General features: G+C 32.9%; 1 protein-coding gene across 11 annotated transcripts in view; it reads right to left on the bottom strand.

Moving 5' to 3' along the window:
- The window catches only part of ADGRL2 (adhesion G protein-coupled receptor L2), a 180344-nt gene that overhangs the window by 144574 nt on the left and 12327 nt on the right, over positions 1 to 23443 (bottom strand). For all 11 annotated transcript variants that reach the window (XM_057545761.1, XM_007174697.3, XM_057545793.1 and 8 more), the window contains exon 2: positions 1971 to 2142. In XM_057545761.1, the coding sequence (XP_057401744.1) occupies positions 1971 to 2043 (73 nt within the window). In that variant the 5' untranslated portion in view covers positions 2044 to 2142. The remainder of the gene's footprint in view (positions 1 to 1970; positions 2143 to 23443) is intronic.

The following is a 23443-nucleotide window of genomic DNA, read 5'->3' as shown; positions in this document are numbered from 1 at the left end:
AAGGGCCCCGAAGAAACTTAATGGCTGAATAATTAAATTTATATCTTCTTTCCTGTGCCCTCATACCCAACTTTGATTGGTTTTCTCTATAGGTGTTCACAAAGCATTATCTGCTTGCTGGCAATAAAGGACTACCATGTCACGTAAAACTTTTCTAAGACAAAACCACGTGACGCTGGATCAATGTTCTAACAGTGAAGTGCACAGTAACTCTGTACCCTCACAGTTAGTAGTGTGGGTTCGTCCCAGGTTCTTTTTACCTGTAGGAGGGAACTGCTTCAAAAGCAACAACCCCTGGCCTGAAGCGCCAAAAATGAAATTTCTCTTAACAGCAGATATGCATCCTGACCTGATAGGTGACACTAGAAATAAAACTGCAGTATCTCATGAAAAAGTCTCTGGTTTGCTAGCCCCCTGCTGAGTTAAGCTACTGTGCCAGCAAAGTGGTCTCTATCTTGATTGGAAAATTTTTTATTATGTGGACTAATGAGCCATTGATCTACACCTGGAATCTTTTTAAATGTATAAAAACATTCAAACATGACAGCAGGAATTCAGTTAGTTTTTCCCTCCAAAAAAACAGATGCAAAATTATAGACTATACACAAGATTTTCATAACAACCCAAGCCAGAGATTCATATTATTAACTCAGTTTCTGCTCGTTGTTTATCATTACAGTACTATTCACTCAGACATTACATTTTAATGTCAGATTTGATGTATCTTTCAATTCTGATGCAAACAGCAATATCTTCTGAAAATAAAATATTAACCCATTTGTAACTTTCATGTGTGACAAATCCAAGTGAGCATTATTTACTTTCTGAATACAGAAGTTCTTATGTTAAAATTTTTCTCAACTTGTTATTTATCTGAATTATATTATTAAGTTATGTCAATATGTTGAAAGTAGGGGACTGGGACAGCAAGGAGAAGTAATGAAACATAATTTTGGAACAAGCAATTCAAATAGAATTCTTTCCGAAAAATGTTAACATTTTGAAGCTTATTACAAAGACATCAGAATAATAAGCTTCTATCTATTAGTTGACAGTATGCCTTTTTTTTCCATCTCCGATTTTATTAATAGGTATAAATGGGATCATTTAAAAGTACATATAAAGCCAATTTAAAAATTCTAAGACATTTTCTTCAAGAATATTTAATTGTGACCAAAAAATCCATTATATTTTACATGCATTTCTCCGAGATTTTGCATTCTTTCACAGATTTTACAAGGTTAATATAATTTCATGCTGAATACAATGACTGCCACTATCAACTAGCTATAAAATTAACACATCTTAGCCCCACATTAACTTCTGACCTGCTCTGTAAAAAGCACCTGGAAGGGTGTTATTTTCACATGGAAATAACATGTAAGACTAAAGAAATAACAGATACCAGAAAATCCATATAGTAATTATGGTTTCAATTATTTCATTAACCCTCTAAAGTGTCTTTACTTCTTTAAAAATCAGGTCTGTCTTCAAAAAAGATAACATTAGAAAGGAAGCACTACAAAAAATAACTTTTTCCAGAAAATATAAAAAAGTTTTACTTAGAAGTTTTAGAACAATGACCACACTTAAGAAGCACACAAAACTAAAGATGAAATGAAAGAGTTGCCACAAAATATTTTCAGTTTTACTGGCATAAATTCAGTCAATAAATGTAACATATATACCAAAGCAAAGCTTTCATTTAGTTCTCTCAGGATTATTTACAATGATTATATTTACAAATGTATGTAAAATATAAATTCAGATTTCTATCACTTTCTATAATATATAGCTGTGTAATGAAAATAATTCAACAACAAAAAGAATATGATATTCAGGAAATCTTTTTAACACTTAATTCTAAAATAATAAAAAAATACTCATTCGAGCCACTTCTACATAAAAAGAAGATTGCATAGTTTAAGTTCTCCTGAACTTAAAAAATAAAATTTAAACTGTTACCTTACCTTCTGTATTCGGTAAGAAGCTGATTATAATGATAAACCACAGGCTTCGCATTCTGCAACCAGAAGACACCATTATTGATCCCTTTAAATATTTCTTTGTATTCCTTAATGAATCTAGTTATAAATGTCCAGCTTCATCGAACCCAGCAGTCTGCATCATTGATCCTCATATCTGAAAAACAAACAAATCCATCATTTACTCTATGGTCCTGCAATGTCACAAAAGATGAAAAAATAATAATAACTCCTCTCTTTCCCTCCTTTCTTCCCTCTTTCTCCTAAGTATAAAAAAAAAATGGCATATATTTTGATTCTATATGCAGCAGGAAGTTGCTCCTATACACTGGATATCTGAGCTTTGCATTCTGGAAACAATCAAAACCCCCCAAAATTAAAGGTAATCAGAACATATGAACTCACATAATAGTTATATAATTCCCAAAGATAAATTTTTCTTTGAAAAGATTAAAAAGTTATTCTAGAATAATATATCTGCCTTTCAATGCCACGTATTAGTCATTTTATCAAAGTACTAGCTTTGGTACACAATACCTCCAACAAAATTTCATAAATACATACACTTTCTTTGTTTCTAGTGATGGTAACAGCAGTATTATCTACTCTTTTATCCTGTTACCTTGCAAAGTACATAACAGATATAATGAAACAGTTTATTTTTCTATTCAAGGGTGTACAATTTTTAATATATGGTTGTACTTTATATCATAATGGCATTCCAAACACCACATAGCAAACTGTTATTTATCTGACTACTAGTTATTCATAAAGGGAGCAGTTTAATAAAATGATTGCTCTTAACTATTTCATTTTAAACTTTTAGATTTTCATATATCAGTTTTTCTTACAGCAAAACTTAGTAAGATCAAACCCATATCCTTGAGCAGTTTAGTCCATCCACTGGACCCAAATAAAACCGCAGACCATGATGATTATATCTCCAGGGTTGCATCACTATTTTTAAAAAACCAAGGGAGGGGTGGCAAAGAATATAAAAACCAAGAGCCAAGTTTAATTCTAACTAGCCCTTAAGGACACAGTTCTTCAACTGCAGAGGATACAAAAACTCCAGAAGTGATTTAATCAGCATTTCTAAGTTCCCAGGATCACGTGAAACCAGGTTATTTGCTGGGTTCTACTGAAGTGTTTTACTGCTTTCTAGGGTAGCATGAGGAATCAAAGAGTAAATACCAGCTTTACAATACACATACTATGAAGGCAGTTCCAAAATATATACAGCCTCCTGATCTAGCTTCTGAGGGTAAAGAAATTACAAATTCTTCCTTTAAAGTTTTCCCATGTTATCCTTAACCTGGTGCAAATAAAGAGTTTTTTTAAAGTGGAGTACTGAAAGTTACATGAGGTTGTGTCTATAACTCAAATCAAATGAACTCTTACATAATTTAGATGCTATCACTAAAGCATAAAGAAAATTTAGAAAACCAAATTTCCCTAGATAACTTTGAGTTCTCTATTTCACATTATCTGAGCTACTCTGCATTTGCTACATTCTTAATGCATCATATGTGATTCTATTAGCCGGTCACTATATTCTGCTATCACTTCCCTACAATGTAACTTCAATGGAAAAGGGGTCAGATGCTAAATGGCTTGGAACACTTATGCTATAAAGTCACTATCTTGCTTCACCAACAAACACACAGAAAGAAGGTAAAAAATTAATCTGAAGTCATTATCTAGTGTTTAAATATGAAGACCCATAAAACCACAAAAGGAACTAGCAAGATACTTTTGTCATAAGAAGTTTATTTTATCACGCCTATAGTTTCTGAGATAAAACTGCTTCCATATACACCTCCATGATCCATAATCAGCCCAGTTTTTTTAGCTCTCTCTGAAACCTGTGAAGACAATTAGGTATCATAATGAGGGAATCAGAATTGGCATCACCAAGTTCTAAGAACACCTCAGATGTTCTTAGAAATAAAACAAAAACAAAGGGAAAAGCAAGCTTCCTCCTCTGCATGCCATAAATATAAAAAGAAGAATAATACATCAAAAATTAATCTGATGGGGCTTCTCTGGTGGCGCAGTGGTTGAGAGTCTGCCTGCCAATGCAGGGGACACGGGTTCGAGCCCTGGTCTGGGAAGATCCCACATGCCGCGCAGCAACTGGGCCCGTGAGCCACAACGACTGAGCCTGCGCTTCTGGAGCCTGTGCTCCGCAACAAGAGAGGCCGCGATAGCGAGAGGCCCGCGCACCGCAATGAAGAGTGGCCCCCGCTTGCCGCAACTGGAGAAAGCCCTCGCACAGAAACGAAGACCCAACACAGCCATAAATAACTAAATAAATAAAATTTAAAGAAAAAAAAAAAAGCAGTTCCCTTAAAAAAAAAATTAATCTGATGGAGGAGACACATGGCACACAACCCTGAAAAACTGGCTGGCTCTCTATTCATTTTTCACTCTGAGCTCCCAAAGACTATTCAAAAGACAAAACCAAAAGTAAACCTTCCATTTACAACTGCTGTGCAAAGTACCTGCCTTAAAACTGCAAGCTATTTTATATAAAGCACAGAGAGAAGTCAGATAATTTCATGGCCTGTCATATCAAAAAGGCTAATCAGTGAACAATTTCTTACATCCCACCGACTGGTCAATGATTGGCTCAAGCAATGAGAATAATTTTAATGTGTGGAAGAGGTGCATTAATTTTACTTGTAGTAGCCTTTGGAATGCTCCCGATTTAAGCGAAGAATCCTGACTACCCAGGTTTTGGTTGTAATGGGTATTTTCATTTCAATGAACTAATGCATACAGGCTGCGTGCCCACATGCACAGCCCTTGAACACATTTCCACTTTCTTAAAGCGATCCAAGATCGGTCTGTCTTCGGTCATCCGCTATTTGAAAGAGTCCTTGTTTGTGGGAAGAAAGAGAAGGAAGACATCAGGGACTGACGACTGCCTTGTAAGAAACAGCTGCCAAGATAGGAAAACCTCTGTTAGTGAAGGGAAAAGGAGGAGGAAACCACACAACCCAGACCTCTTTTGTGGTCTCTGGCCAGGATAGAATATTTTATGAACTGATTTTAACTATACGCTCTAGTCAACTATGAGACTTAGTATAAATGATTGTTTCTAACAAACAGAAAGAGATTCTGGAATGTAATAAAATCATGGCTTCTTTCGCCCAAATAAAGCTTAAGTCCATCCATCTGTCTGTGCAATGAGTAAAAGAATATCAAATTTATTTTTCTCATTCTACTATCTACATCCAATCACTTTCACATCAAATAAAATTATTTTCTAAAGTTCAAGCTTTAAATGCAATTTTGAAAACAGAAGATTTTACTGCTGTGATCCAAATTAAAAACAACCTTCCATTAAAAAATTTAATGAAAACTGAAATACTTAGCAGACCATAATCAGCTAAGGATAGAATGAATAAATAATCAAACATGGTGAAACTAATCCCAAGAAAACATTGCTCCTAAATCAAACTGGAGCCACAAGACACTCACTGGCAGAGATGTCGCCAACAGACTCTATATAACTACCTGCAAAATGAAGCTCAGTAAAAGTGTCTCACAATGCAAAACAAGAACAAAAACAAGGAACAAAACCAGAAAAGGGATATTAAACTTTCTTTCAACAAACAGAAATGATTAAGTGATTCCCCGTATTAAAAACCAGTTTGTCCTTAGATTTTTAGAAAAACTCTTCCCAAGAACTTCAGGGAAAAATTGGGAGGGAAAAGGCACAGATGAAACCCCACATAATGCTAAGTAACAGTTCATTGCTTAATAAAAACTGAAACAGAACATTTCTACTCAAACTACAAATGACTATTTCTTTTCTTCTCCTTCAAATAAGGATATTCAAACTATTTCATCCTAACCTTGTTTCTATAACCACCTGCCATTGTCTACCAAACCTCTGTCAAGATTTTTTTTAGAGTAAGTATCCTATTACTCTGTCATGTAAAAAGTCAATGCATCATTACTACTAAACTTTCCAAAGCTGAACAACGACTTCCAGGAACATGCCTCAGCATTGTTTATATCCCAACAGTCCTCAATGTTTTATACACTACTTACAATGTACAGTTAGCTGTAGCCTTTCAGACAGTAACCTGCTTATACTTATTAGCTGCATTAAACATCCCATGCCTTAAACTGTCAGCAAAATTAAGAAACCATTACTAATCAGTTTTAATATGTGTGTATTTATGTTACATTACTAAGAAATCACATTTAACCTTATATATGATGATATCTGTCTAGCAAACATAGAAAAAAAATAAAACCCATTTGTTGAAAAGCATCAATAAGTAGGATACAGCATGCTTCAAATTAATGAGAGAAAAAGATAATTTAAATTTTTCTAAAAATGGTTAACTGAGTTGATATTCTATTAAGTGCAAAGCCTCTAAAGATTCATATCTAAAGCTTTATCTTTGATTTCTACTCATGGACACTGAACTACTGTGAACACCGGATATTACGCCCAAACAACCATAAGCATGAGAACCGGAAAGGCAAAGAGCCATCTTAAGCAGGAAACCTACCAAAGTTACCCATCCTTGTTATTATGCACTAATGCTGTGTAAAATGAAACATTCACGCTTTGGGTAAGCCTAAAATTCTATGCGCTAAGTGTATGTCAATTTTAAATGAGAGTTAAAGACAGCTGTAAAAAATCAGTCTTTCTGGTCTAATTTGTGCTATAAAATTATAATCACTATGGGACAGAATTTACTAACGAAAGAAAGCTGCTTTTCTATGTTTTACCAAAACAACAATAACAACAGCAACAGGATGATACTAACCCCACTCTGCCGCCACTGCAAAGGTTTAGAAAATAAAAAAATAAATTGCAGAATTTCCCCTTCTTGTTAACACAGGAGAAAACATCAACACCCTTGGGATTTTTCTTTCAGTAAGTCGCCTAAGTAAACCCTTGTTATCACGAATCAGAAAGCCTTTTTTAGCTCCAGACATTTGACGTTCTTTTTGCGTTGGAGTTTATTTTCTTTCCCTTCACAAAGATAGGGCTGGGGTTGGAAATGCTAATAGCGATTTTAAAACCACGTGGCCACCCACTAGTCGCCACCCTCTTTCTCTGTTTCATTTCTGCAGATATTGGTATCAAATATAGAGTACTTTAATTACACCATTTATACTGAAGTCCCCTTAACATTCATTTTTGATCTTACCCTTTATTGAAACTTCTTCATTGTGAAGGTATAAATCCTCCTGTGAGAGGACTTAGAGGAGTAGGAAGGAGAAGAGTTCAGGAATGCTCCCAGTAAATTATATCTGCGATCTGCTATGATATCTAGGAGTCATGCTGAGCATGCAAAAGAGGCCTGTAGCTGTGGACTCTGGAGGCACGATGCAGGGCAGTCTGCCATTGTCTTCATTAAAATGCTTCCAGTTGAAATAATAAAAACAAATGGCTGTCATTTTCAAACCAACATAGGGGACATTTTATGACTGAACATAAAGCTGCAAATGAAGTTTCAAAAGAAAAGGAAAAAAATGAAGCTCCATGCCCAGTTCAAAATATTACCTTATATAACATGAAAGTTGATGGCGTCCCCAACTTTTATATCAAAAAAATCATAAATCCATTAGTTTAAAATATTTTGTATTTATTGTTAAATTATAATACACTTACGATGTAGAATTTAGTTTTTTCCCCTTTTGGGGGAAAGGGAAAGCTATTTTTAAATAGCAGTCCTCTCCAAAGTTAAAACTTTTTATTTCTTCTTAACTTTCTAATGGTCTAGAATTCTCATGCAATATTTTTGAGCTGAATATAAATTACGGGTACCAAGGCCAAAAATATTTCCTGAGTGCCTACTGCGCGTGAAAGACTGTATCAGACACATATCACTAATCCTTAAAAGGTCAATATCATAAACGTCAAAAGTCTGAGGTTCAGAAAAGAAAAGTTAACTCCTTTACTGGAAGTTACTCAGCTAGCAGGTAGCAAAGCTTGAATTCCAATCAAGGCTAATTACAAGGACATTCTTTCTTAGTTGCTAAGTTATTCATTCAGCAAACATTTACTGAGGATCTATTACATGCTGTGTACTGAGGAACCTAAGAGACAAAACTCCTAACCCTCAGGGAGATTACATTCTAGCTCAAAAATAACCCTTTCTAAATAGAAAGCTACAATTGCCTGGCACAGAGTTAGGTTCCTCCAAAATGATAAACTACACAGATAAACTAAATAGCTTACTTATATTGTTCATGAAATCTTCACAACAACCTGACGAAATATAAATTATTATCCCCAATTTGCCTTAAAATGAGAATACCTAACCTGTACAACGACAGTAAACAATAGCAGGGCTGGGATATAAGACCATGTTCTAAAACCACTATTGCCACGAATTAAGTAGTTCAGATAAGCCTACTCACTTTATGTGTTTTATTATCTTTCCCTTTGGAATAAAAAATAGAAATAGAACAAAGTCATTTTGGGATTATGAAAGTGATGAAATACCAAAAAAATAATGAGTTGATTTTCAAAATGTTTACATGAGTAAAACTAACATCCCTTAGGTAATGATAGCTAAACGTTAACTTAATTTTTAGTATTTCCAGTTAAGCTATCTTAATTTTATTCATTTACAGTGCTATTTAAAGTGCTCACGATATATGTTATAAACTAACAAATTATTCTAGATGAATCTTATGAGCCAAAATACCTGAGAAGTTGCTTACAAGTCAAAATTATAAACCTAAGTATTTCCTCAAATATAATTAACAATGAATCTTAATAGTCATGGCAAGAACATTTTAATGTCAACTTCTGTGATATTATGGTCTCTTCACCGTTCAGGCAAATAGAAAAGGAAAAATCCAATGTTGCTCATGAGATGCAATCTTATCCTCGGCTCACTACACTGGATCCTTTGTTCATAAATCATTGTTACTAGCCATTCTTTGAATCAATATTCAGATTCCCTCTTGGTCTACCTGTACAACCACTAAATGAAATAATAATGACCCAGGATCTGTCGTATATTAGATCATCAATATCACCATCAGGAGTTTCTTAAAGGTAATGAGGTAATCTGAGTAAAATATGTCAAATGAACTTAAAAATGAAAAATTAACTACAAAGAACACATGGTAAGAAGCTGAAAAAAATTTTCTGAAGTATACAGCACATTGCCTTTTGTAATCAATAAATGATAAAACTCAGTTGCAAGCTATGTCAATATATATAGTGTCATCTCAACTTGCAATTCTAAAAATAAATAATATTAACAGTAAAATTGCATGTATGTCAGTTTAGATCAATGACTATCTGGTGATTACATTCCAGATATTTTTGATATTGAGTACTGAAATGAGTGTTACCTATTCATTCATTATATTTACTTTATATACTGGCCCTGTGTTAGGCTCTAAAGGGATTATAAACAGATGAAGATATGACTGTCACTTTCAAAAAGTTAATAATCTTCTAAGGAGAATTAAATACATAAGGAAATGATTAAAACCCCAAATATGAATTAATTAATAACTGTTAAACTCCCAAAAACTTAGTGATAATAAATATATTTTATACCAAAATAATGAAAGACAAGAGAAATAAAAGCAGTTTATAGACCTGTGTTTCCCTTGAGATGTGTACTTAGGTCAACCAATATCATCTTAATGACAAGAGCCCAAGACTGAGATGAGGAACACAGTCTAGAATCCTGGTTTAACCTACCACTATGAGCGCTGGGACAAATCACAATCATCTAAGCCTCAAGTTCAGCAACTATATACAAGGATAGGAATACACAATATATTTACTACTCCATTATTTTCTCAGTTATTCCAAAAACATGTTTATGGTCCTGATTCCATCTTAAGTAATCTTAAAGGAGATTTTTAAGGGTTATGGCAATACGTTTCACTAAAAGCTTGTCTCTTATCAAAATATCTCTCAGCAATTACTTTAATAATTCAGAGTTTTTAAATTACATCTAAAAGAGTTGCTATTACAAAAAACATTTTTTGAACTCTACTTACAGATTACATTACAGATTATTACATTGGCAGCCATAATACAATAACCTGAGACTCATTCAGCTAACATATTTCACACCCCGCCTTTGTGGGAAAACGCACATGACCAAACGACAAGACGACATGCTTTTTCCAGAAAAAGCAAGTTCCTGTGCCTTAGCCCACATTAGTCTCCATTAAGCCCTACATTCCATACCATACACTCTGTGTCTACAAGCAAAACTCAAAATAACAGTATTTTATTGAGTGGTAAAGAAAAAGTATATATCAATTATTTCTGAAAATTAACTTAATGAACAACATTAGAAATAAAGTTTCAGTTTAAGTGAATGAACAAGAACAGACTCTTACTTCCAGTGTTTGACTGATATTCTATGTGGTCAGCATGTCTGATTCCTCTAAAGAGCATTAGAAGACATATGGGAAGGCAAGAAAAATATTTATAGATAATATTTAAAAACATAATGGACTGAGTCATTTTTAATGATTGTTAAATGTTAAAAAAATTTAAAACTTTAGTTCATTAAAAACTTAAAATATAACATGTTTTATGTCTAGTGCTTCTTAACTAGTGACTCATGGAGTGAGGGAGGTATGTGGTTTTTAGAAAAGGGATTTTCAACATTAGAATGTAATTTTATAACCTCTATTAAAATTTCAAGGACTTCCCTGGTGGCTCAGTTGTTAAGAATCTGCCTGCCAATGCAGGGCACATGGGTTCGAGCCCTGGTCCGGGAAGATCCCACATGCCACACAGCAACAAAGCCCGTGCGCCACAACTACTGAGCCTGCGCTCTAGAGCCCATGAGCCACAACTACTGAGCCTGTGCACCACAACTACTAAGCCCACGTGCCACAACAACTGAAGCCCGCGTGCCTAGAGCCCATGCTCCGCAACAAGAGAAGCTACCTCAGGGAGAAGCCCACGCACCGCAACGAAGAGTAGCCCTTACTCGCCACAACTAGAGAAAGCCCGCACACAGCAATGAAGACCCAACACAGCCAAAAAAAACCCAAAAAAAAAGCAATGTTTAATAAAAAGAAACATAGGTTATAAAAAGCTGAGAAAAATTGACTAGAAGCTTGAATTACTTGCCAAGACTCTCTTACTTGGTAAAAGACATGTTATTTTTGCAGTATTTCATTAATTTTTTATAAGTTTTCCAAATCAGAAAACTGATATTTGAGGAAAATATATCCCTCATTGCCACTCCACATATAAAGCAAAAAACTGAGCTTAATAAGAATAACTTCCAAAGATAACAACGAGTAATTCTTCAGATCTCTTAAGCTAAAAACTATCAATAATATCCCATTATGTTTAGAAAGATTAGAAGCAAGGAATTATGTAGACTGATACTATACAGCAGAGATCAGGAAACTTTTCTGTAGAGGACCAGATAAATAAATACTTTAGGCTTTAAGGACCATAGAGTCTCCGTCACAACTATACACTTCTCCCTTTGTAGCATGAAACCCGCCATAGACAACGTGTAATGAATGAGCATGGCTGTGTGTCAATAAACTTTACTGCAAAAATTGCCAGTCAGCCAGTTTACTAACTCCTGCTATGGATTAACCAATACAAGATGGAGATAACTGAATGCAGTTCAGTCAAATAATGAACTGACCGATAACTATCAACATCTACCAGAATATTCAAACCAACTTCAGTCTGTTATTTTAATTAATTTAAATGTAAAGGTAAAGGTAAATTAACTATGCTGGAATGAGAAAAACAAAATAAAGCAGCATTATACTGACCAAAACAAATTAGTGTTTCAGTGTGTGTATAACAGAGCCATATGTACAGCTTACAGTGCTTGGGGAGAAACTCCAGAAAAGAAAATAAAAGGCATTACCACAGTAACCTATCTTACTACTTTGGCAGGAGAGAATGTAAAACCAAACAAAACAGTAAGTAATGGGAGGCTGAAAAGCAATGAGGTTTGGACAAGACCCCTGAGGTATTCTACCATTAGTATGATGGTTTCAAATACCTATTGGTAAAAGTGGCTTCAAACTTGTGAAACTTCTGTCATCACTGCTACTCACCCATATGAAATACTGGATATAACCCAGTCCCACATTGTATTCAAAAGGAAACTACTAAATTCTAATTTGTTGAATTTCTGCTATAAAGCTAAAAATTCTACAAGGCCAGAATCACCAATCTTACTCCAAAAAAATTATGAAGTCACAATAAATGCATACATTTCTGTTAGAGCAAAAGAATTTTTAGAGTTTTCCAATTCCTTATATCTAGGCTCTTCCCAATCAATATTTGACTGTTACTATTATAATAAATACTTTTACTTTCTGCAAGCTAATGTTTCCTAAAATTGAATACTCACACTATAACATGCCATAAGAATAATATTTCTAAGCTACAATTAATAGGTAACCACATTTAAAATACATGAAGGCTAAACTTTTCTATCTATATATATATATATACATAAGACAAAAGAGTGGAGGTTACAAATTTTTAATAAGAGCATTATATTATGGTAGTAATAATCTAGGTGTTTTACTGGAAGTGAAGTGGATTACTGTAAATGAAATTTTAAAATGTCCTTTCCATTTTACAGATAACACAAAATGACTTTTTTCATGTCTCCGGCGATAAGGATAGATTTGTCACACATTTAAATGGTGACTTCACACTTCCCACCCTGACTCATGAATTAATAATTTAGTGACATTAATACAAGAAGATAAATGATAAAAAGGTTAAGGCGCATGGGCCAACCATACACACATACTTCTTTGAGCACAGTTAATACTTCTCTGCCAATTACAACTAAAACTTTTTAACTGTTTTCAATAGCATTTTTACAATCTAAGTAGCAGCTTATGCGCACACAATTTCACACAATTCAGGCTTAATAAATTTCCTGCTGGTACCAAACAATCATTCTAGGGGATTAAAGTGCAAGATCTGTTAACATTAATAATGTTTTATATAGTCATATGTATTAATGAAGCCTCTATACCATTATTAGTCTCCTAAAAAACCTTCTAGGCCAAAATACGGATTCAACATGAATTACACATTTATGCTTTACAGTAACAAAGAAATACATTAGTGTGACATGGTAAAATAAAAAAATCACACCCACTATGAAGTAACAGATTTCCTTTGACCCAAGCTTGCTAAGTGTGCATGCAAAGATACATACACACACAAATGAAATCAACTCAGTCTCTAAGTTTTTAAAACCAAAAATCCTCTGGAGCATTATTCATGTTAAGTTTGGATAAAATACAGTTCTGTGAATATAAAAGGTACTTCCTTTTAAGGTGGTACTCATTCACTCACAGTTTTATCAATTCTTTTTCTGAAATGTTTTAATCCCCTCTCATTCTTTTCAGTCCTTCTGCCCTAACCTCTCTCTCTCACAACTTCTGTAAAAATCTCGCGGCTAATTTCTTGCCCTCCATCCAGCTTGCCAACCTCCATTAGACTGCTCTTCCTAATTTCACTCTAAACCATAAAAATGTGTAAAACTGGAACCAATTCTAGAAATCACTTTATATATAAGACAAAGAAAACACTTGGGTTTGTAACTTAACAAAGGCAGACCTCAGAACTGCTGATTTTCAAATTTTCTCTTAAGTACATATATTATTATCTCACTGTAGTTTAGTTATCACAACAAACCTAGTATCTCTATTTTAACAACAGAGGGACTGGAGGGGCGGTGGTAAAAGGAAAAAGTTTAAAAAAAAAAAAGTGGCAAAAAGCAAAAAACAAGAGTAGAGCCCAAACAGATCTAACTTCAAAAATATATACCCTCTACTTCTGTCAAACTTATTTGCTCAGTGATTATGAATATGCCCTTTAAATTGACTTATATTCAAGATTTTTTTTACCCATATAGAAAACATTCCCTTTCCTTCCACCTAAGAAAATTCCATACAGACTTAACAGGTTTAAAAGCCACCTATGACATAAAGCCAACTGGATCACCTCCAACTGAAAAACACCCCTCTTTCCAAAAATTCCTACAGTCATTATCTGTACCATTTGTATAATGGTTATTATTGGGTTGTCTTATAACTCTTCTTCAATTAAGCTTTTAAACTATTATTAAAACCTCTTTTGTCAAAATTTTCAATATTTATCTTTCTTCAATGTAAGTCTCTTCAAACCAAACCGAAAAAATGTCCAGGATACATACTCTGTTCGAAGCATTGAGGCTGGTACTGCAAGAAATACAATGATGTGGAAGATAAGGAAATGACACAAGGGCACAAATAACTTTACATAGTACTTAAATGTAATTAAGAAAGTAAGTGCTCCTTATGGACCACAGCTTTTGCTCATCCCTTTAATCGATTCCGATAAGTAGTGTAATATCCTGGTGATTAATAGAGTGAATATACAATAAATTAACCAGTTTTCTGGAAAATTATTATAATTTTCAATGGATTTCTTTTTTGGCTAACATCTAAACTTGGGAACGAACATCCTTTTTTTATTTCCTGTTCTTCCTCTTTAACTATTAAGGTAATTAATTCGATTTTTGGACCTAGGAGGCTTACCCTCACCTTGCACCTTTCCTGGCATATTTATGCTATTCCTTCTACCTGAAATCCCCTCTGCCAACCACTATTCCTTTTCCAAGACTCAGTTGAGGCCGATCACTTGACAATCTAACTCCCTCCTCCTTCCCTCAACCTCCACAGCACACACCAGAGGAACACTGTCATTTGTGTACAAAATCACAAAAGTATCATTTTCAAAATTATTGTGAGCTAAATGAAAACAGGACCCATGACTTTCACATCTATAACCTCAGTTCTGGGTACCCTTGCATAATGCCTGGCAAATAGCATATAATAAATGTTTTCAACAAAAAAGAAGGAAGGAAATTAGGTAAATGGAAAGGAGACAGGGAGGAAGGGGTGAACGAATAAACTGAACTATGGGAAGTAATGTCCATGAATCGAGGGAAAGATGAAGAAAAGTGAATGAATTCAGAAACTGAAGTACAAAACTGAAACACAATTTTTTTTAAAAACTGGAAACAAACGTAGAGACCTCCTAAAATAGGGATTTTTCAAGCATTTTTTGGAAATATTTAATGTTTAATTAAATATTGAGGCATTGCCAATTTACGACACAAAAAATAAAAATGGCAATTTTTCACAAGTTTAATTTATCATTGTTTGGCATAAAATACTTTTCTGTTATCATTTACAGAAGTCAAATAAACTCCCTCAAGGAAGTTTTAAAAACCACTGGGCCTCCTCACTAACAGTGAGGAAGCAAAAATGTCCACAATTAATGAGCGGGAAAACTAAACATGCAATTCAGGTCAAGCCAAACTCCAGTAGAATAATCCCCTGATGAAGTGTTTCTTTACAATACAGATTTCCTTCAACTTACGATGGGATTAAATCCCTATAAACCCATGAAAGTTGAAAATATCTAAGTCAAAAATACATTTAATACACCTAACCTACCGAGCGTCATATATTAGCCGAGCCTACCTTAAATGTGCTCAGAACGTTTACATTAGCCCACAGTTGGGCAAAATCATCTAACACAAAGCCTATTTCATTATAAAGTGTTGAATATCTCATATAACTTATTGAATACTATACTGAAAGTGAAAAACAGAATGACTGTATAGGTACAGATATTTGTCATGGTGGCTGGGAGCTGAGGTTCACTGCCGCTGCCCAGCATCAAGACAGTATTGTACTGCATATCGCTAGCCCGGAAAAAATAAAAATTTAGAATTTGAAGTACGGTTTCTACTGAATGCATATCGCTTTTGCACCACAGTAAAGTCAAAAAATCCTCAAACCACCGTAATTCGAGGACCATCTGTATTTGAAAATTCAATAACTGAAATACTGAAAATAACTTAAAACCTTTTAAAGTATTAGAGAATGTGAAATTACATAAAACTATATTAAGTACACCTGAGAAATTTGCTTTTAAATAAAAACAGGATGGGGTAAATAAACAAAGTTGACATTTATTTTCAAAGTACACTAAAAGTGAAAGATAATTTCTTCTTGCAAAAATTTTTGACAAAGTAGGCTTCCACATCTACATATTCTCCCAGCAATATTTTGAATTTGAGAACACACTGTTTCCAACAGTGAAATTCCTCCCAAAAGTCAACAGCTTTAAATAAAGGTCAGCATAAAAGTACAATACAGTTTTATCACCATTCAGAACAAAGAATGAAAACATTAAAATCCACACGTCTTTTCTCCTCCAATATTATGGGACTGACGTTAGCACTCTTAATCAAAGCCAATCTTGGGCTTATATCTCACCTTTATATGAAAAAACAGTAAATTTCACACTGGGAATTAAACTCCAGCTTTAGTTTGCAATTAAGGTATCTGACATTGCCTATAATGCATATGGAATTGCAGATTTATTTCTTTTTAGCATTTTTTATTTACTAAAGCTGTTGAAAAACCATGGCTACTTCTAAATCCTAACTTTCCATCCTTCCTCAGACTAGCATTTGCAATTAAACTGACTTTAATATACAAGTCAAACAATGATGACGAAAAATCTAAGCAGCTCGTTTGCAGAAAGATATCTAAATATTAAATATGAAATTTAACAGGTTTTAAAAATTAAATGGTAATTGTAAATGGTACAATATATATGTCTGTCCTAATTTGGGAAGACGAGCTTCTCACATAATACTCATCAAACTAAATACAAGAAATTGTTCAGGCATTTCACTAAATTAACATCTTGAAACCCTACAGCTACAATGTACAAATTTAGATTTTATTAATACTTTAAATCAAACCATAGTTATTATTCAGTTTCTTATTATGCAATTTATAGTCTTCTGCTATGAATACAAGAACCTCATGTAAAACACAAATATACACCTGAAACTAACACAATATTCTAAATCAACTATACTCCAATATAAAATAAAAAATAAATTTAAAAAAATATCCGAAGGAATCTACAAAAATAGATAAAACACAAATAAACCAAAAAACTAAACCTTACAGCCTCAGATCCACATAATAAAAATTTTCACTTTAATAAGCATTTGAAAAAACATGAATATCACTTAAACATATGCAGGTATATACTCAAGAATATTTTTAGAGACATCTATAAAGGAAGCAAAATTATAATTTTTCACAGGTCACATTAAAAATATACATATCAACTTGAAGCAATTTTTGCACAGCCAATATTCTTTAGGCATAATGCACACACCTCAAAGTATTGTCAGAAAAATGGTCTCGTACCTCCTCCTTTGCTCTCAACAGGCCAATGGCAGGAATGAATGACTCGTATAGAACCTAGCACTTCCTCTACCCTGAGTTCAATCAATTGCCAAATCCTGTCCCATCACTACAAAACTTTTCCACACCGTCTATTGCCACTGCCACTCACCTGGACTGCCATCCACACTTTCTAAGTAGGTTTCCATTTCCTCCAGTATTTCCCTACTCTAGTTCATTGGTTACACCACCATGACAGTCAGCAATTAAATGTAACACTTTCTCAACAGAAAATATTAACAGCTTTTTATAGCCTTCATGAGAAAGTCTAATCATAGCACAGTAGGCTCTTCATAAACACGCCCCTAACTAACATCCCAGTTTCATCTCCTTCCACTTCCTGGGCAATTTGTACCATCCATACACACTCTCCTTAAGGTACCATTTTCTGCCTTTGTTTTCCCTGACCTTTACCTCTGACTTCTCCTCCTCCTCGAAAAGCCTGCATCTGCTGAAATCCTCCTCTGCCTTCAGGTCTATTTAAATGGATTCTCTTTTTTCTATATTATTCATTCTGAATTCACTCCCCCTACCCTATATTTCCACAGTCTTTCCTCTACACTTCAGGTTGGCATGTCATTACGGTATGCCTTATATTATAATTATTTGTGGAAATATGTGTTTCTCTGATGAGATTTTAAGTACCTAGAGAGCACAGTCCTTATACAGTTCCTTTCTTCAGGCAGGGCCTTAATAAATGGCTGTTGATCTAAAATGAAGAATTAAAGCCCCGAAGTTAATGGATACCTAGATGAAATGTGCTTATAGATAAAACTGCTCTTGTAAAGAGCAAAACACAATGAATATTTCAAAATATAGACTTTAAGACCAATGAAAGTAAATACATACTTTCGGTCTGGCAATTTTGACAAACTTGGTACTAGAAGTTCTGTCACATTTTTAAAACCACATGTGCTGTCATAATAACTTCTGTGGCATTGTAAGAAACCAAAAATAACATCTTGAAGGTAAAATCCAAAACATTATAAACACTGTGAATCATTAAAATAAATCCAAGCCCTTACCTGTCATTTATACACATGCAACATTGCCAGGAAAGGTTGCTCTCAACTACAGAAGCATAATGTACTTTGAGAACATACCTGCACATGAAATACCCTATATTTCAAAAGAAGATTTGGGTATGACTTTTACTTTAATTAAACTCTCAAAAGAATTCTTTTATATAGTAAAAATTCTCTATGACTGTGCATCTGAATACAATTTAATTTATCAAAACTGGGAGTAAGTTGTAGGATAATGGCAAAAGTTGGATCGTTTTGGCTTAGTGATTTCTTCTGACCTTGAGAAATCTATAAATTGCACAACATAGAATGGTGACAAGGCTGACACAAAAATTAAGATTTGCTTCTTTCAATTTTACCTTTATGATCTTATTTGTACCCTATAAATGTCCCTATAAATTAAAAGTTGGTTTAAGGAGCTTTAGGTAGATTAACAGTCTTGAATAAGTTAACCAAAAATGGCAAATCTGTCTTTCAGCTAAACTACCAAATACACCATTAGGTATTTGCACTATACTGTGAAAGATAAAGATAAGTTTATGATTATTATACTTAGAATTAAGAACAATTTTCAATTTTTTAATATTTGTAATATATTACATACATATTAAACCAAAAACTATGCTGTTTTAGATTTATTATCATTCAATTCTTTATCTATTGTGTTTGCACAGAATCAATAAAACTCAAAGTCCATATAAAGGAATCTCGCTATAAAGACAGGGAGCCTCTAATTTCCACTGAATTGTTTGTTAAAATAAATTTTCAATCTATTCATAAATCTTGCAACAGTAACAAAAAGAATGAACTGAAGTCCCATCTTTAAACCTGTTTCTATACCATCATGATAGGTGATTTCAAAAAATTTTAACCTAGATGTCAAACACTTATACTTCATCAATTTTTGATTGTATGTTAAAATGATGTAAAATATTGAAGCTTTAATGAGCACTCAGCATTAAAAAGTCAATTTGATAAGTAAGGAGTGAATGTTCAAATAGATAAGCAGAGCTTTAAAAATTCAGAATGGTATAGCTGTGATACCGTCCAAAAGTTAACCTTTATAAGCCGTGTTAATGAAAATTTTAGCTAAAATTACATTGTTTCCTGGAATCCTTCCTAATAGTTTTAGTCTGACTTTCTACCTACTTGATTTATTGACACCTGTTATAGTTCCCTATCTAAAAGGCTATTCTTATACAGGGCTGCATATATTTTCTACTCTTTTTAGATCTCTTTTATGTAATAAATATAATGTCAACAAATTAAAACAGTAAAAGTACCACAAAAGTTTATCTAAGTTGTAGATTCTAACAGAAAAGATGAGAGAAAATCAATAGAAACTTGTCTTACACATAATGCAATAATATGTAAGTTTAGATAATAGACAGAGCCTAATTTTCAGCCAAATCCTGGCCAAGGACTAATACATATATTTTCCTTACCATATTTTGGTTGAAACAAATCTAAATAAAGTAGGATGGCAGGCCAAAGGCAACAACTGTGCGACGTAGTTGCCCATACCAATCTTTTTTATACACAAACTACCTTTTTTTTCTTTTAAATAATTTTATTCACAACACAAATTTAATTATAGGATGGCAGTATATATGCATTCCTCAAACTGTCATTTAAGATGCTTCAATGAAAAGCTTCTATATTTTCTTTGAGAAAAAAATGCATGAAATAGTTTTTATTTTGTAGGTTGAATAAAAGTATGCAAATATAAAAAGATCACACATACGCTATAATGAATGATCAATTATCAGGCCCAACATTAAAAGAATGTTTTACAAGAGTTGAATAATGCCAAGCATAAAGGTATAGCAAATATCCTTTTTTAATTACGGAGGCCTTAATATATATTAAGTCATATGGAAACACTTTGAAGACCACCACCAAATAATGAGATTCCACGTTACATAAAAAAACTGTATACTGATAGAAATCACTAAATTTTTACCTTGGCTCTCTTTAGGAGGTCAAACAGCAGCTTACTTGGGAAGTCAAATGAAAAACATGACAATTTTTTTAAAAGGAGAAATAAGGCTCTCAGCCATCAATTCAGAAATGAGTAACATCAAATTATTAAAACAACTCCTGAAGAAAACATTCTATCAGAGGGAATGTCAAAAATACTAAATCAATATACAAAATAACAAAATGATGTTCTTAAGAAGAATGCAAAAAATATCTGACATTATCATCAATTTTATAAATATGTTGGAGTTTGCGATGACTTACTCCTTAAAAACAGGCAAAATCAGTTTTAATAAAGTAAGTTAACAAATTAAAGCTATATTTTAGTTTATTTTCAATTAAAAGTTAACATCTTGGTGAGTTAATTGCAACTCTCTTGATACGCTCCTCTTGGTTTTCAAAGAATTAACAGGCAATATAGAGAATGAAGCTATTAGTATACGTAATCTACAAGATTCTCAATATTCTTAAAATACTTAAGCGATGGTTGTACTATAGGGTTTTCAACTTAGTATTGTTCTAAGAGCTCTAATTCTTATTCTCTAATTTCTTTAAAGAATATTCTTAAACTACTAAAAATCAATTCTAAATGTTTTTGAAAAATTCAACTCTAGAAAATGTGAATTCTAAGATACTTAAGATTTGTTCCTGGGTTTTTAAATCATGTAATATTATTAACTGAATAATAATTGTCTTAAAAGATATCTATTCTCATTTTAATGAAACCAATTATAGGTTTCCAGGCTGAAATGTCTAAAGAACTTATGTACTTAACGTATAACACAATACCAAAAAATTAGTTAAGAAAAAAAACCACATGGGAGATGTGGGAGAGTGACTACATTATTAAAACAGCCAAGTATAAAAGTTACGACTGACCATCAAGTTTATTATAATTCTATGTCACCACAGTTCTACAAAATATTTTACAAGCGCCCATCAACCCTAAATTCCTATAGCGATCACGAAGATAGGAAAGTGCTTTGAGACCTGTGTTCGTAAATACCTTAGTGTGTTGCAGCTGTTATCTGAATCCCACATAGCAAAGAGTTAAAACAAAGGTTTTTTTGAAGTGTAATTCAAGTCATTTCATAGGCCCAGGTATTTATTTTTACATTAGTTATTGGGGGCCAGTAACTACTACTAAGAGATAACAGAGCATTTGTTACGATACTCTGACAAGTAGTAAAATGCTGGGCTAAGCCTTTTTCTTGAACCTAAACCAACTTTTTACTTAGGGCCACTCAACTACCTTTCTGCTTTGACTTAAATTTGGTCAAAACAAAAATGCCTTTTGAATCAATAAACTGATTTAAAGAGCATTAAATATAAACTAATTTTTTAAAAAACATTACATAAAAATTCAACGATTCAATAGGTTTTCTTTTCCTTCTTAAATATAAATCTCAAAAAAGGTTTTATGAATCATTTATATTGAAATATGGAAAGCAAATATGAGACAAAATTATCCATAAGTAAAAAGCATCAGTATTTTTATTTTGAATTTCAGATATTTCCTTAGGTATTGTATTTATTTTTATGTAAGACAATACAATTATGCCTAAATTATTGGAGATAATTTGTAATATCTTTTTCTTACAAAAATAGCATACATTTTATTAAAAATACATAACATCTTATAACTTACTCTTTTTAGAAATGAATAGAAATTTGATATTCTAGGGTCTTAACATTTTCACTCTTTAATGCAGTTTTGAATTAACAATATTATGTGAATGTCACAAAATCATGTTATACGAAGTATACATAATAAAAAGTCTTTTTTTTTCAATTTGAATATATCTATCAAACAGACGAAAGGAAACGCCTTTGAAACATAAAGGCAAAAAGAAACTAATACTGTTTATTTTTATAACTAAAATGAAAACTGTAGTTTTTAAATCCTGGTAATAAGGCAATTTAAAATACATTTAAAAATTATTTTCCAATACAGTTATGAAAACATGCAGATTCACAGTTTTGCATTCCAGACTCTTCATATAGGCATATACAAAACTGTGAAGAAATATTATTTAGGCTTTACTACAGTTTTGTTAATTTCTGTTTAAGATGTTAACATGTTAAAATATTTGGCTTCAGTTCAAACAGTATAAAAGGTATCAAGTCTTTTTTTTAATAGGAATTTCTATTTTTATAAAACTTATACTAAAAAAGATTATTTCAAATATACATTCATAACACATATTACCCTTATCTGGAGAATTATTCTTTATATTATATTATCCTCATAGCTTATTTAAAAAAGCGATCTGCTCATATAGATGCAGGAACAACTAATACATATCTACTCTTAACATTTATACAAATGACAGGATGTTTTCTCATAATTCATACTTTTTTATTATTCATTCGAGAATGTTTAATAAAAATTTCTTTGGTAATTTACAAAGAATGTTGGGTTATTTTAAACTGAAAAGCAGCTGCCAATTAACTCTCATCATAAACATCCCCAATATAATAACAATAATCCTTTTACAACAATAATTTTTCAATAACACATTTTCTTCACAATTCAAATTTCATTATTTTAAAAATCACTCAGTAGTTAGTCTACCTTCAGATTTAAGACAAAACAAGTAGAACTTACCCTAGCTGTGCTTTTCCAGTAACCTCACAGAAGTTATGCACTCCGTGACACTTACTGTTCCTCACGCAATAATTTTCCTGGAATGAATTCTCTCTAGTAACCCTTACCTCACTGTGAAGGGAGGTGTGATATTTCAGGAAAAAGGGTAATGAACTGTAATATCAGATTCCATTTTCCAGTGCTTATCATATTTAGCACCAACTATGATAAGAAGTCTCTTTTTATCATATTATTTAAGGCAATGAAGTAAAGTTGGCAGTACAGGATGTCTATCAATAATTCTATGGAAAGGAGTATTTGGACACTTTTGTAAAACATACCATCGTAATCCTATTGAAATGTAATTGCTGTTGTTAATATTCTTACCCTGGTATGAAAATGTTCTGCATAAATGTAGCACAGACTTGTTAAGATAATACAGAACCATGCTGAGAGGGTAATACTTATACAAAAGCCCATGCCAGTACCATAAATCTCTTTATTAGACAACAGTTTCCAAACTTACAGGGTCATTCTGTATAACAGTTAATAATATAACTTTCCACAGTAGG

Source organism: Balaenoptera acutorostrata, chromosome 1 (assembly GCF_949987535.1).
Source record: "Balaenoptera acutorostrata chromosome 1, mBalAcu1.1, whole genome shotgun sequence".
In the NCBI taxonomy this organism is placed as follows: domain Eukaryota; kingdom Metazoa; phylum Chordata; class Mammalia; order Artiodactyla; family Balaenopteridae; genus Balaenoptera; species Balaenoptera acutorostrata.
The sequence above is the reverse complement of the archived record's forward strand: the minus strand, read 5'-3'. Positions and strand labels throughout refer to the sequence as shown.